The sequence below is a fragment of the Cnephaeus nilssonii genome (assembly GCF_951640355.1).
Source record: "Cnephaeus nilssonii genome assembly, chromosome: 15".
In the NCBI taxonomy this organism is placed as follows: domain Eukaryota; kingdom Metazoa; phylum Chordata; class Mammalia; order Chiroptera; family Vespertilionidae; genus Cnephaeus; species Cnephaeus nilssonii.
In genome coordinates this window covers 44,971,466-44,986,712 of record NC_137086.1, presented here as the reverse complement: position 1 = coordinate 44,986,712, position 15,247 = coordinate 44,971,466, and the positions used below count along the sequence as shown (strand labels likewise).

The window sequence follows — 15,247 nt, the reverse complement described above, 5'->3', positions numbered from 1 at the left end:
GCGCTTTTACCCCTCCTTCCGGGCGGAGGTGCATTTGGGCAGGTGGAAAGCTGAAGAAGGGGATGTCATGGAGAGAGCGGCCTGGAATGTCCCCCAGGATGTTTGGGAGACAGTGTAGAGAGAAAGCAACTCAAGTGCACTTACCACCGCTCCGGGGGCGGGGGGGGGGGGGGGGCGTAGCGGTGGTAAGGCCACAGAGTAGCAATAGCATTTTCAGTGACAAAGTAACAGTATAATTTATTTTGTGTATTTTTAAAAATATTTTTTATTGAATTCAGAGAGGAAGGGAGAGGGATAGAGAGATAGAAACACCAATGATGAGAGAGAATTATTGATCGGCTGCTTCCTGCACGCCCCACACTGAGGATTGAGCCCACAACCCAGGCATGTGCCCTGACCGGGAATTGAACCATAACCTCCTGGTTCAGAGCCATGTCGGCTGGGCTATTCTGTGCATTTTTTTTTTTATTATTCTGTGCATTTTTAAGAGGAAAAAAAGGGCAATGTGATTGTTGAGTAGAAGAAAGGCTCTCAGGGAGAAAGTGAGCATCCTCTTGACCAAAACATTTGAACTTGTTCTTTCATCTCTTCCTTGCAAATCCTCATGCTAGTACAATGTTTAGAAAAACTTTGGATTGGTATGATACAGACTTGGATCTGCTATAATTTAAATGGTGTTCGCCAAGTAGATCTCCCCATTTAAAAAGTTAGCAGCACTTTGGTGAGTCTCCGAGGCAAGTGTTTGCGTGGTCTCTGCTCCAGGCCCTGTGTTTTAGGTCTTCACTTCCCAGGTCTCCTCTAATTAAACCTCCCCATCCTCTGTCCATCCAAGCCCTCAAGGCCTCACCAGGTGCCCGGTTAACTGATCTCAAATAAAGATATTGAATCAGAATGTTAAATATTGATAATGCAAAGTACTCATGCAATTGTGTCCAGAGGGAAGCTGGCAAAGGAAATGATTTTCAACTCCATTAGTAACCAAAAGAATGCAAATGTAATATGATTTTCAGTTCTAGAACAAAGGTGAAAAAATGGCAATACTAGAGTTTGAGAGACTTTGGAGAAATGTGAGGTGGCCTAGACGCTGGTGGAAGTGTAAATTGGCACAATTTCTGGAGAACAGTTTGGCAATGTGTGCCATATACTTAGAAATATGCAGACAGCATTTCACCTCTTAGAGCTTATTCTAAGGAAATTATTGGGCAGGGGCCAAGGATATTCAAACCAACGTATCTATACTAATAAAAGGGTAATATGCAAATTGGTCACGACGCCCTCACAGTAACAACCGAACAACAGGCTGCGTGGGGTGACAAGGCTGGCAGGAGGGTGAGTGAGGACAACCAAATGACTGACCAGCAGGCTGTGTGGGGCAGCCAGGCCAGCAGGTGGGGCAGTTGGGGGCGACTAGGCTGGCAGAGGGGGACAGTGAGGGGCAACCAGGCTGGCGGGGGGCAGTTGGGGGCAACCAGGCTGACAGGGCAGCAGTTGGGGGCAACCAGGCCTACAGGGGGGGGCAGTGAGGGGCAATCAGGCCAGCAGGGGGGGACAGTAATGGGCAACCAAGCCAGCGGGGGGGGGGGCAGTTGTGGGTGACCAGGCTGGCGAGGGGGGGCAGTTGTGGGTGACCAATCCAGTGGGGGGTTGGGGGAGTTGGGGGTGACCAGGCTGGAAGGAGGGGCAGTTGGGGGTGACCAGGCTGGCAGGGAGGGCAGTTAGGAGCAATAAGCCTGGCAGGCAGAGGCAGTTAGGGGCGATCAGGCAGGCAGGCAGGTGAGCAGTTAGGAGCCAGCGGTCCCAGATTGTGAGAGGGATGTCTGACTGCTGGCAGTCGGACATCCCCTGAGGGGTCCCAGATTGGAGAGGGTCCAAGCTGGGCTTAGGGGACCCCCCATGCACGAATTTTGTGCACCAGGCCTCTAGTTTATAATAAAGAATAATTAGAGATAATCTAAATAAATGTCCTCCAAGTGAGGATTATTCATATCAATTATGGTCCATTCATACAACGGAGTACCAAAGATCCTTTAAAATGATATCAATTTAATAAACATGAGAGGATGTCCATGAGATATCATCGCCCATGGTGTCCATAATGTAAAATTGTGTGTGCACACATGTGTGTTCATGCACACAGAGATCTACAATGATAGTCATCAAAATGTCAACCATGGTGTCTCCTGGTTGGGAGAGCTTTGAATGGCTTTACCTTCTTATTTTTATTGTTTCTAAAATTTTGAAAGCAATGTGTCCTGACCTGGAATCGAACCGTGACCTCCTGCTAAGAGGTCAAGGCTCAACCACTGAGCCACGCTAGCCGGGCAGGTAGGTCATCTTTAAGACAACTCCTCCATCAAAACCCAAATTCTCATGAGGGTCCAGGTTGTTTTCCATGATCCCTTCGTCTGTATCTGGACTGGAATCACACGTTTTAATGACTGAAGCTTTTTAGAAAGTTTTCTATCTACTGGAATCATGTCCCACCCCCATCTTCTCCTTTTACAGACTTTCCCCACCATTCTCAGACGGGACCTTTTTCAGAGGAACTTTAGAATTAGATGGTCATGGTCCACAAACACTCCCTTGGGGGGTTGATTGGAATAGCTGGAAGCTCCCCACTAATTTGGGGCTGACATCTTACAGAGCTGCGCTCCCAGGGGTGATCAGGTGCTGCCCTCTGCAGGGAGGCCCAGGCAGGTGCTACCTCTGTCCAGGCCTTCCCACTCGGCCCGCTCCACCCAGCCTGATTCCAAGGCTTCTAGAAAGGACAAATTCTTACGCATCCGTGGTTTAACGTCTTTCCTTCCCCAGCTGACATTTGGATTTTAACCTGAACTTTCAGGATAAAAATCTAGGGCACATGCTTGGGAACCACAGGTCCTGCGGTAGACCCCGTCAGGAAATGCTCCCAGCACCCACACCCCACAAGGCAGACACTGCACACGCACGAGTGACCAGCCCCAGGTAACCAGGTTCCGACGGAAACTTTAACAGCGTTGTTGTTCTAGGACACCGTAAAGGTCCCTCATTGTAGGTGCACAGTTGAAGGATTTTTGGCACATGGGCAAAGTGGTGCCACCATCACCAGATCCAGCTTCAGAGCGTGCCCACCACCCCGGCAAAAGATCCCTTGTGCCTGTTTGTGGTCATCCCCTGGATGCCACTTTGCCCTGAGCACAGCACCAGGAGGAGTGGGGACAGAGGGCGGGGTCCCTGAGAGATCCTCCGCCTGTGAGTCTACAGCCAACACCCCAACGCCGTGCACAGAATAACTTGCAGGCCAACACCCTCTCCTGAGGAGACCCAGCTAGGGGCCCCGCTGAGCCCCATCCTTACCCCTTCCAGGTGGATAAAGTTTGAAGAAAAGGTGGAGGAAGGAGGCGAACGCTGGAGCAAGCCCCACGTGGCCACACTGTCCCTGCACAGCCTCTTCGAGCTCCGGACCTGCCTGCAGACGGGAACGGTGCTGCTCGATTTGGACAGCGGCTCCTTACCACAGATCATAGGTGAGTGGGGACCGCGGAGGCCCCCAAAACCAGGGCAGCTCTCCCCCCTCCCGCCTCCTGCCCATCCCCAGTCCATTCTCACCTCTGACACTGCCTGAGGCCGCAGTGGCTCCAAGGTTCAGTCCCCCATAGAGTTCCAGCGGAGGAAAAGGGCATCCTCTGAAATGCAGTGTGGCAACAGGGAGAGGGCTTCTTCGTGTAGTTGCAGATACCTGTGGCCGCGGCAACCTGGGTCCCGCGGGGTGAACGGATCATCATTCCTCTTTAGGAAATTAGCTCCCATTTCGTGGAGTGGCAGAGGGAGGGGGTGGCTTGCCTTGTCATCGCTCAGACTTTTTGTGAATTTTGTTCTAGCACATTCAATGTTGCCAGAAACATTTTGCCCAAAATACTTTCCTAAAGAGAATTCGTGTTAGGACTGAAATCCTTTAATTAACATGGTACTTGTGTGCTTCTAAGGGTACTTCCATATGTATATGATTACATTTACTTTAAAAATATATATTCTAAAATTGATTTTTGAGAGAGAGAGAGAAAGGAAGAGAGAGAGGGAGAGAGAGAATCATTGATGTGAGAGCGAAACATCAGTGGTCTGCCTCCTGCAGGCCCCCTACGGGGGATCCGCCCACAACCCCGCCTGTGCCCTGGCTGGGAATCCAACCCGCAACCTTTCCGTGCACTGCACACAGGATGACGCCAGCCCACTGAGGCACACCGGCCAGGGCTGATTTCACTTACTTTTGACAATAGAATTGATAGAGCAGAGGATTCTGCTCACATACACATGCACACCCACGCGTGCGCGCACATGCACACCCACGGACACGGGGGAGGCTGAGGGTTCGTGATGTGCCCGAGTTTCAGCAGTTTGTGGGAAGAGCCGGGACTGTGTCCGCATCCTGCCTCCTTAGCTCCCTTTTAATCCCACAAATGACAGATGGAGCGGAAGACCCCACCACCCTGCCCGTTCTGTCCGGTTCTGGACGGACGAGGCGTGTTTGTTCCCCTTAGATGACGTCATCGAGAAGCAAATCGAGGATGGCCTGCTGCGGCCGGAGCTCCGGGAGAGGGTCAGCTACGTCCTCCTGAGGAAACACCGGCACCAGACCAAGAAGCCCATCCACCGCTCCTTGGTGGACATCGGCAAGTCCGTCTCCTCCCCCACCAGTGAGTCGGGCCATGCTGGGGGCCCTGGGCACCGGGGGAGGGGGCTGGTGCCAGGCCCTGGTGCCGGCCGAGCCCCGGTCAGTGAGAGTCCGGGCACCTTGGAAGCTTCCTGCACTTCACACAGCTGGAGACGTTCTGGGGGTTCCTTAGCCTCCTTCTCTAGCAGGCCTGCAGGGACCCCAGCCACACCCCGGTTTGTCCCCACCCCCAGCGCCGAACCATTTCTAGGAAGATTGTTGATTCTCAGCCTGGGCTGTGCCTTGCGATCCCGGGGGCGGGGGGGGGGGGAGAGTGAGGGGGTGGAGGGGTTGAGGGTGGGCATGATATGTGTCCTCATGCCTAGGTCCCACCCTGGAGAGCTGTATTCAGTTGGTCTGGGGTGTGGCCTGGAAACGGGGAATTTAGAAAGCTCTCCTGTGCAGTCAGGGTTGGAAATGCTGTAGAGATGGTGTGTTTATGCTAAGGGCTTAAAGTTTTCCCCACTGAGCCCCCCAAGAAGAGCCTAGAGCCCCGAGAGAAAGTGAAGCACAGTGAGATGGGGGAAGGGGCTGGGCCATCTCAGGGTGCCAGGTCTGATAAGCCTGGCAGCTGGTCATTCTGATTAGCAGAGGCGGGGGGTGGAGGGACGGGGGGAGCATTGGGGAGAGTGGCTTGTTCCATTCACACATCTCAAACCTGCCACCCTCCATCTTGACATCCCAGAGTTGAGATGCCCAGACACTACTAGCCTCGCTGGACCTGTCGGAGAAATGCAGTCCTCAGAACCAAGTAGCTAAATACTGAGCCTTGAGGAATTTCTTTATGAACCGTCTGAAATGGGGGAGTGTTTAGCGTATCCTAATAGCTGCAGGCACACACGTGGTACCTACCATGTTCCAGCACTGAAGCGTGACTCGCTTCCTCCTCACGATAACCCGTGACTAGGTACTGTTCTCATCATCCCCATCTGACAAACGAGAAGCCTGGGGCACAGAGAGGTTAAGTTACTTGCCTAAGGTCACACAGCCAAGCCAGAGGTGCAATCCGGGATAAAGCCAGGCCATCTACAACACCTGTGCCTATTTGAGCACTTGGTCATCTCTCTCACTTTCAACAGTACAAATATTTAATCTTGTTCAGACTGTTAACTTGCTTCAAAAAAAAAAAAAAAAAAAAAGCCCCCAAAACAAGAACAAAAAACAGAACTACCAAAAACACCCTCTTTCCTGGAAGGAGAAAAGACAGGTCTTGTAGTCCCGCTTTATTTGGGAGAAATGACAATACACTTAGTACCACACGGACGGGGGAGGCAAACCCCGGCTGCCAAGGCAAACCCTCTCTGCTCCTCCTCCCAGGTCGAAGCCCAGCCCGGAGCCCCCCGGCCGGCCCCAGCCTACACCGCTCCACGGAGGACCTGAGGATGCAGCCAAGCATAAGCTACGGCCACCTGTGTGAGTGTGTTCCCGCCACTGCGCCACCGCTTCTTCCTGACGGCCTGGTCCTGGCTGTGCAGCTGTGGAATGCTGGCTTCCATATTCTTTCAGAGGCCGAGGAGACAAAGCCCGGGACCTGTCTAGAATTCTCAGGACAGGAGCCAGGAAAATTCTAACTTTCACCCGAAAGCTGGTCTACTCTCAGAGCCTCATTTACCACCATACATTTTTAGTTTCCTCACCCGAGGATATTTTTCCATTGGTTTTTAGGGAGCGTGGCAGAGAGAGGGAAAGACAGAGAGAAACATCGATGTGAGAGAAGCATGTCGGTTGGTTGCCTCCTGCACGAGCCCTGACCAGAATCGAACTTGGGACCCTTTGGTCCACAGGCTGATGCTCTATCCACTGAGCCAACCCGGCTAGGGCTACTACCATGATTTTCTATATAATTATTCTGAAAAAAAATGCAGCTCTAAATCAAGTCCTGACATAATCACTACCCAATCCTATGTGCTAGGCATTTGTAACTTAGTTTATACCTTGGTTTTCATCAAATTGATCATTAGCCCTGTTTTTGGTAAAAAGCCTTCCTAGAAACAGAATGAAAAACATGGGAGGTATCTCCCCCCCCCCCCCCCCGCCCTATCCCCCCAGGACAGAGAATGCTCCCATCACTGGGTGACAGTCTCAAGCCACCAGGACAGTGAAACGCTGGCAGTCACAGCCCCTGAGTGCCGGGAGGTGCCTGGTTGCACACGGGGCTTTTTCAGACAGTTCCTCAGAGATGAACAGGACGGGTGAGCTTCAAGGCAAAGAAAAGAGGGGACTTGGGAAATGAAAAGAAAAAGCAGTGTGAAAATAGCAATCCTATTTTCCTTTAAAGACTTTCACTAAAATGCCAAGATGTGAGCAAACGCAGCCTAGGCCTGTGCCCCTACCAGGCCTGAGGGGTGTTTCCGGAGGAGCTGTGGCCCTTGTCCGAGGCCTCAGCTGCAGTTTGTCACAGGCTTTTTTCTCCATTCCTAGTGACCCTGGGTCCTCTTAGTTCCCCCTGGACTTGGTTATTGCACGTCGGGGCGCCAGGGGGCAGCAGTGAGCAGGCAGCGAAGGTCTTCAGTTATTCGCTGTGTAAGAGGTCTCCCCTGCGCTGTGCTGCAGGGGTGGGGACCCCGACCAAAGGCATGAATGAGCGATTACAGCATGTGTGCAGGTGGCGCCCCGGAAAGCTCAGTGAGGAGGGGCTATTCCCGAGACTTGAAGAATAAATTGGAAGGCGTTTTCCAGGAAGGAGAAGGGTGTTCTACGCAAAGGAGAGGAACAGCAGGTGCGGGAAGGCGCTGTGGAGGGTGCTGTGTATCCAGGTCTGGATATAGTGGTTCGCTAGTGAGGAGGGTAAGGCCTGCGGGAAAGAGGGTCCCCCTGAAGGGGCCTTTGCACCCTGCAGAAAGGCCCGGCCTTCATTCCGATGGGGACCCCGGAGAAGCTTTAAGCAGGGGCAGACCATGATCAGATTTTTACTTGAGAGAGATCTGGACTGGAGACCCCACCTGGGCTTCCTCAGCCCAAATGTGGGCGTGGCGGCGACAGGAGTGGTGTGACTGAGCAAGGATGGAGGGCTTGAAGTCTCTGGAGGGGACGAGGGCAAAACAGGGCCCTCGGGGGAGGCCAGCAGGAGAGGATCTGGATGGAAGTAAGAGGAGGGGCGCCAAGGGAGCATGTTCTGGAAGTGAGGGGACACCCAGGCCGCAGAAAGCCAGAAGTAACAGGTCTGAGAGTGTCCCCTGGATCTGGCTGAGCTTCTCCTGCCTTAACCACAGAGGGGAACTACTGAGCTATCCAAATAATTCACCACCACCTTCCCTCCCTCTACCAGCCCAAATCCCTAGCCATTTTTAAAGACTCACATGGGGCCCTCGCTGGTTTGGCTCAGTGGGTAGAGCGTCGGCCTGTGGACTAAAGGGTCCCAGGTTTGATTCCGGTCAAGGGCACATGCCTGGGTTGCAAGCTCAATCCCCAGTGGGGGGGCATGCAGGAGATAGCTGATCAAGGATTCTCTCTCGTCATTGATGTTTCTCTCTCTCTCTCCCCCTCCCTTCCTCTCTGAAATCAATAAAAATATATATAAAAAGAAAAAGACTCACATGGATCATGGAGGATGGAGGTGAAACTCGTCTTCTCTCTCCAATAAAGTCCAAGCTTAGCGACACCTCCCCACCCCCAGGGTCTGGCACAGAACAGACATCTCTGTCTCTGCCCAGAAGGTGGTCTCTGCCCATGAAAAGGGGGTGAGGGTAGAGATAAGAATACAGCGGATTGAGTAGTGAGAAGGGAGAAGTAGAAGCTGGGGTCTGGCAACTCTCTTAAGAGAGCCGCCAGCCCTGGCTGTGCAGCTCATTTGGTTAGAGCCGTGGTTGGCAAACTGCGGCTCGCGAGCCACATGCGGCTCTTTGGCCCCTTGAGTGTGGCTCTTCCACGGCCTGGGCGAGTCTATTTTGAAGAAGTGGCGTTAGAAGAAGCTTAAGTTTAAAAAACTTGGCTCTCAAAAGAAATTTCAATCGTTGTACTGTTGATATTTGGCTCTGTTGACTAATGAGTTTGCCGACCACTGGGTTAGAGCGTTGTCCCAATAGGCCAAAATTTTGGGTTCGTCCCCAGTCAGGGCACATGCAAGAATCAACTGCTGAATGCATAAATAAGTGGAACAACAAATCCATATTAATAAATTAAAATTTAAAGAGAGAGAGAGAGCTGCCGTTGGAGGGAAGAAAAGAGAGTGGAGGCCAGCTCCAGGGGGCTGCAGGATCAGGGGAGAGGGGCTCTTCCTTTGCTTATGAAGACGAAAGCACGTGTAGGGAAAGGACCTGTGAGAGCCTGGCTTCCCCTGATGGGCCTTCTTTTCCTTCTCTCCTAGGTCACGTCCAGAGCAGAAGCATGAATGATATTCCTCGCACCCAAAACCCAGACCAGGTAGTGAAGCCCTTGCACTGGGCTGCCGTGAGGGGCCAGGGCAGGAAGAAGCCTTTGGTTCCACGGGCAGGGAACCCCTATGGGCAGGGCTCCACGCTCATGAAGGAGCGGGAGTCTCCAGGAAGGACATGGCGGGGGGGGGGGGGGGGGGCGTGCTCTGGGCTGCCTGGTGATTCTGCCCACTCCATCGCTTGGGTGTTGACTGAACCCCAAGTACTGGCTCTGTGCCTGGCCCTGGGAGGGGTGGGGGCCAGAGAAGCATGGCTCTGAGCTTGGGATTTGTTGGAGAGAGACCAGCACGCAGTTTCCCCTGCTGTATGGTGCACAAGTACCTCTAAAGATGGAGTGGGGTACAGACTCGCAGTGGGGCCTCCCTGTGGGGACAGCAGTGGTAGCGAATCGTTGGGACCGCCCAACAGCGCGTCTCCTCCTGGGCTGGGCCAGGATAAAGGCAGCCCCTGTCTCCCACCAGCCTGGCTGACATCTCTCGATGAGATTTCCTACAACAGGTTGAGTCCATGTTCTAAGGCCCACAGCCCGGGGACCCTGTGGCTCCGCCCCTTGGGGAAGCCCAGAGGAACCCCCTCAATTCCAACCCCTGCACACCTCAGGGGCAGAGTCTCATGGTCCCCTGGCTTGTGCCCCCAGGATAGGGAGAAAGGTGATGAAAGAGACCTGAAATTTGGTGAAGGCTTCTCAGGACCTTGGGCGAAGGCCTGGCCTTCAGGGCACCCCAAGTTTGGTAGCCGGCAAAACAAAAGCAGCCCCTCACATCAGTATCACGAGGACCGTTTGGTGGCCAAATAGTAAAATAACAATAATAACAGCATCAACCAACACTTAAACCCACACACTGCACGCACCACCCATGCATCGTGAAGGTGCTATATCATCTCCTATCTACTGGGGAGAGCATCGAACCTTAACGCAGTTAAATAACACGCCCAAGTCCATGCAGCAGAACCATGACTTGACCCAGACAGTCTGCCGAGAGCCCTTAATTTGGAAGTGACTCAGCACTGAGTATTCTGGGATATTATTTAGAGGAGATCCCCACTTTAGCACACAGACAGCGGGGCCAAGATAAGGAAGCATTGCCTAGTCAATTTTAATAAATGTCTCAGTGGTGATAAGAGTAGCAGCTGTCACTTTCCCCAGGCAATGCTGCCTTGATTTAGGGACTGGAGCCACGTCCCACGTCCAGCTCTCCTGACTGATCAGCTGATACTGCTTCTCGGTACTATTTGCAGCAGCAAAGGCTTGTTGTGGGAACAGCGGTTTGCCCGCCAGTGGGCGCTCTTTAGGTTCAAACCCAGAGGCGTTTGCTCTGCAGGCTCTTCCTTCACAGCTCCACGCCTGCCCTGGGCAGTCTGTGGGTTCCCGGTGAAGCAGAGGGTCGATTCAGAGTCCAGAGTGCTAACCATTACACTATGGAACCAACTCTGGATTCAGACACAATACTTGTGTGTGGTCACTCGACAGAGCTGGACCAGACTCCCTATGGGTTCAGCAAAGCCCTGGTCCAAACCATGGCCAAGCCAGGGGGCCAGAACGGCAGCATGGCCCATTTCTGGGGTGTCCCCACCCCAGCCGGCCTCTCTACCAAACCTGTCACCACCTGCCAGGGAGGACCACGGCCCCGTTTCAGCTCCTCTTCTCCCCTGGAGTATGAGTGTGCTGTTGGGCTGCTCCCAAGCCTTGTTGCTTTCAAAGACTCCTTCTCCAGGGCACGCCTGCCACCCCTCCGCTCCTCCTATCTCCGGGACCTGCTCCCCGCCTGATGCTTGTGGGCACAGAGCGGGCAGGGGGCTGCGGCTGCCCTGGCACACCAAGCCCTCCATCCTGAAGAACGCTGCTTATGAATCCATCAGCTGGCTGGCTGGGACAAAGGGACTTTCTGAGTTGTGAGGACTCTGGCCTTCCCGCTAACTGCTGGCCTCGCTTGTTCTCACTGCGTTCGGGTCCGTGGGGCTGTTGCCTGGGTGGCTGTAGAGAGTTTTCCTTTGGGGTGGGATGTAAAAGATTACAAGGGTGCAGCCCTGGCTCACATGCCCTTTCTCATGCGGGGAGGCCACCCGGCCCCGTGGGCATCACACCCACCATGAGTGTGAATCGGGGACATTGAGCTTATGGGAAACGGGCATTTCTGTGCCCACAGGAGAGACCTACGAGAAATGGGTGGCAAGCTTGTGGGGTCCGTAGGATCTCTCTGAAGTGCTCACCGCTAACTTCTGGGCCCTTTCTTCCTTTGATGGCCACTGTGGACTTCCACCAGCCCTGCCCTCCCAGATGCTCCCTCTCCACCCTCTCTCTACAAAGCTGTCTCTGTCCCCGGCCCATCCCCTTGCTGCCCAGAGGGAAAGCGATCTGAAAAATGAGTGCATCCGAAGATGTGAGCTTGTATGTGACCCTCCCTGGGCATTTTCTTCGTAAAAGAGGGCCCAGGAGGAATGGCGTCATAAACGCAGGCGGTGGGAATATGCTTGGGAAGAGGACTTGTCTCCAGCACCTCTCCCATCAGCCCCTTGCTCTGTTTGACCTCCTGCTCTGCACAGACACTGGCCAGAGGGTCTGGCCAGAGGGCACCTGGAAAGTCTCAGTTGTAAAGTCTCAGAAGCTATGAGTTTCCTAGGACGTCCCTTCGGGGTGACTTGGGGGCCCAGAAGTCTCCCACAGACTTGGAGGTGTGGTCCAGGGGTTCCTGTGAGCCAGGAAGCGGTGGGCAAAGGGAAAACATGGTGCATCGGCCTGGCCATCAGAAGGGGGCCCATCCCTTCCGCGGCCACCCAAGGTGAAGGCAGAGGGGGAGGGGTGGGAAGCTGCAGTGCAAGGGCCGAGAGTCCCTCTGCTTGAACCGCAGGGGCTGCAGGATGAGACCGGACACCCAGCAAGTCCTCAGCTCACACTTCGGTTGAGCAAAGTTTTTACTCATCAAGGAATGTCTTAGGGATCAAGTCGTTGCCTGCTCCTCCCCGTCTACACAGGGACAGGCTGGGGGAACTTTTCCAAGTTAGGGCTCCACAGCCATCTGAAGGGGAGGGGAGGGAGTGAGAGCTGGAACCCCTGCAGGTGAGTAACCATGGGCGCCTCGTTCTCCCTCCTTGACCAGCGGAAAAACAAATTCATGAAGAAGATCCCCAAGGACTCAGAAGCCTCCAACGTGCTCGTGGGGGAGGTGGACTTCCTGGACCAGCCCTTCATCGCCTTCGTGCGGCTCATCCAGTCGGCCATGCTGGGAGGGGTGACCGAGGTGCCCGTCCCCACCAGGTGAGGGCCATTGAAATCTGCCCCCCACGACTGCCTGCAGGCGACTAGCTGTCCATGCAGTCAGCATGCAGTGCTGATGGAGACAACCCCAAAACAGAGAGGGACAACAGGGAATTGGCTGGGAGGGAAGTCATTTGACTTGGGAAGAGTTTTAGAGCATTTATTTAAAGCAATCACTCGAAAGCAGGAGCCAACAGCTGGGAGAGATGCTGTTGGTGGCCCTGGGACACCAGAACACAGTGAGGACGCTCGAGGGAGAGCTGTGGGGGTGAAGAGGAAATGTCTCTCCAAAGCAAACATGGGCGTCAAAAGAGGGAAGGGGCCCAGCTGGTGTGGCTCAGTGGTTGAGTGTCGACCTATGAACCAGGAGGTTATGGTTCAATTCCTGGTCAGGGCACATGCCCGGGTTGCGGGCTCAATCCCCAGTAGGGGGTATGCAAGAAGCAGCTGATCAATGATTCTCTCTCACCAATGTTTCTATCTCTCCCTCTCCCTTCCTCTCTCTGAAAATCAATTAAAAAAAAATTTTTTAAAGAAGGAATGGACAAGTTTACAGCCAGTTAAGAAGTTAAGAATGGATACTGTTTGGAGCCAGAGAACCCTTCTCTTCACCTGCTTCTGTTTTTCCTTCTCACTTTCCTCCTCCTCCTGCTGCATCTCCTTGCAGATTTCTGTTCATACTGCTGGGACCTTCTGGGAGAGCGAAGTCCTACAATGAAATTGGCCGAGCCATTGCCACCCTCATGGTAGATGATGTAAGTGGCAACGAGAAACTTATTCCCAATGTCATGGCTTCTGAATCAAGCACTGAGCCTTCACTCATTCATTTATCCAATAGGCATATCGAGTACCCGCTGTGTGCCAGGCTCTGTGTAGGTGCTGAGGATTATGAGGATGAGGGAATACTCATCCTCATAATAGTTGATGCCCTTTAGGAGCGTCAACTGGGCGGGGAGACAGACCTATAATCCAGGAAGTCCTGGTGGGCTTCACACATGAGGGGCTTTAAAGCTACGATGAGCAGGAGGAGGTAGGTAGACCCACTATGAGCCTGGGAGGCAGGCATTCCAGACAAAGGGAACGGGGGCCAAGGTTGGGAGACAGAGGAGCTGGGTGGAAGTGGTTCAATGTAGGCTCAGTGTTAGAGCTTCGAGAGCAGGAGGTGGCACAGAGAGGCGAGTCAGAGACCACGCTGAGCCTGTGGGCGGAGCCGAGAGTGCACTCTCCCAGGAGTGATGGGCAGCCTAGAGGCCTTTAACCACAGGCAGGATCCCATCAGATCTGTAAGTCAGAACGAACACTCTGGAGACACGGTGGAATGAGGCAACCGACCCTCCAAGGATGAAAGGCTGGGAAGTTACAAACAGATTTGAAATAGCTGAGCTTCCCAGGCGGGCTCTGCACAGGTCTTCTAATGAGCGTGCTCTGTGCAAAACTGAAAGCAGAAAGGTTGCCCCGCAACAAAAGTCCGACAGCCGGACCGCGGAGACCTGGCCTTCATATCCAAGAGGGATCAGCTGCCCTCAAGGCTGCTGTTTCCCAGTGGCCTTGTATCACCTGCCGGGTTGTTGTTCTCATTTCAAAATCTGAGAGCAAATTGGCAGCAGGAGCAACGGATCAACGCGATTTTCTCCCGGCGTGCTCCCGTGAGGTGGGTAACACGGAGACGTCGGGCAGAGAGCTGACGTTCTCCTCCTCCTCACGGCCAGCTCTTCAGCGACGTGGCCTATAAAGCCCGCAATCGGGAAGACCTGATCGCTGGCATCGACGAGTTTCTGGATGAGGTCATCGTCCTCCCCCCTGGAGAATGGGACCCAAATATCCGCATCGAGCCCCCCAAGAAGGTGCCCTCTGCAGACAAGAGGTGAGTACGTGAACGGAGGGGTGGCGAGGGCAGGGAGTGGCACAAAGGAAACTTCAAGTCTGGCCCTTTCTTTCCTCTTTTTGGATTTAAAAGGAAGATGTCAGCATATTGGGGTTTATACCTTTTCCCCCCAGTTTCACTTTATTTATCTCTACCAAAAAAAATCAGAAGCAAAAATGCTGAATTTAAACATCTATAAAATCTGGGTGACCTGTGTGTGGGTATTGTTCTATCATTTTCCACGCTTTTCTCTGTATTTTAAGATAGTTTATAATTTTTGTTGGAGACATAAGAGGTATTCTGGGGACAGTCCTGGGCGGGGGATCCTTCCCAGGATTGAGAGCCACACTGCCCCATGTCCCCCTTCTTCTTCCAGGAAATCCGTGTTCTCCCTGACGGAGCTAGGCCAGATGAACGGCTCTGTGGCGGGAGGCGGTGCGGCTGCAGGAGGAGGCCCTGGAGGTGGCGGTGGCGGTGGTGGGGTCGGCGGAGGGAGCAGCACGGATGACAGAGAGATGCCGGCCAAGCACGAAATCGGGGAAGAGCTTATCTGGACAGGAAGGTGCCCACCCAGGCCTGGCATCCTTTACATGTGTCTCCTTCCCACCCTCCCTGTAGGAACCTCCCCCACCTCTCCCTGCAGCGCCCACTCCGCACCCTGAGGTCTGGCCCGGGGTCTGGCCATTGCACTCTTTTCTTCCTCACACCCTCAAAGCCCCTCCTGCACCCAGCAAAGGGGTTCCCACAGGAGAGGACAGGCGGGACCCAGCACAGTGATGGAGGAACCAAACTTTTCTTCAGACGCCCCTTTACCTCTATTAGTCTTCTGGGGCTGCCACAAGCAAGTGTCAGAGACGAGGTGGCTTAAACCACAGAACTGTATTCTCTCGCAGTTCTGGAGGCTAGAAGTTCCCAGTCGGAAGGTCAGCAGGGCTGTGCTCCCTCTGAGACCCTGGGGAGAGTGCTCCCTTGCGTCTTCTTAGCTTCTGGTGGTGCCGCCAGTCCTCGTGTTCCCTGGCAGCAGCTGCGCCGCGCCCGCCTCTGCCTCATTGTCACACGGCGTT

General features: G+C 53.8%; 1 protein-coding gene across 2 annotated transcripts in view; it reads left to right on the top strand.

The window, feature by feature from the left end:
- The window catches only part of SLC4A5 (solute carrier family 4 member 5), a gene marked incomplete at its 5' end in the record, with an annotated part of 67,948 nt that overhangs the window by 28,569 nt on the left and 24,132 nt on the right, over nt 1-15,247 (top strand). For both annotated transcript variants that reach the window (XM_079792825.1, XM_079792826.1), the window contains 8 exons: nt 3,346-3,506; nt 4,518-4,673; nt 6,008-6,103; nt 8,997-9,052; nt 12,162-12,319; nt 12,987-13,074; nt 14,029-14,183; nt 14,560-14,745. In XM_079792825.1, coding sequence (XP_079648951.1) covers nt 3,346-3,506; nt 4,518-4,673; nt 6,008-6,103; nt 8,997-9,052; nt 12,162-12,319; nt 12,987-13,074; nt 14,029-14,183; nt 14,560-14,745 — 1,056 coding nt within the window. The remainder of the gene's footprint in view (nt 1-3,345; nt 3,507-4,517; nt 4,674-6,007; nt 6,104-8,996; nt 9,053-12,161; nt 12,320-12,986; nt 13,075-14,028; nt 14,184-14,559; nt 14,746-15,247) is intronic.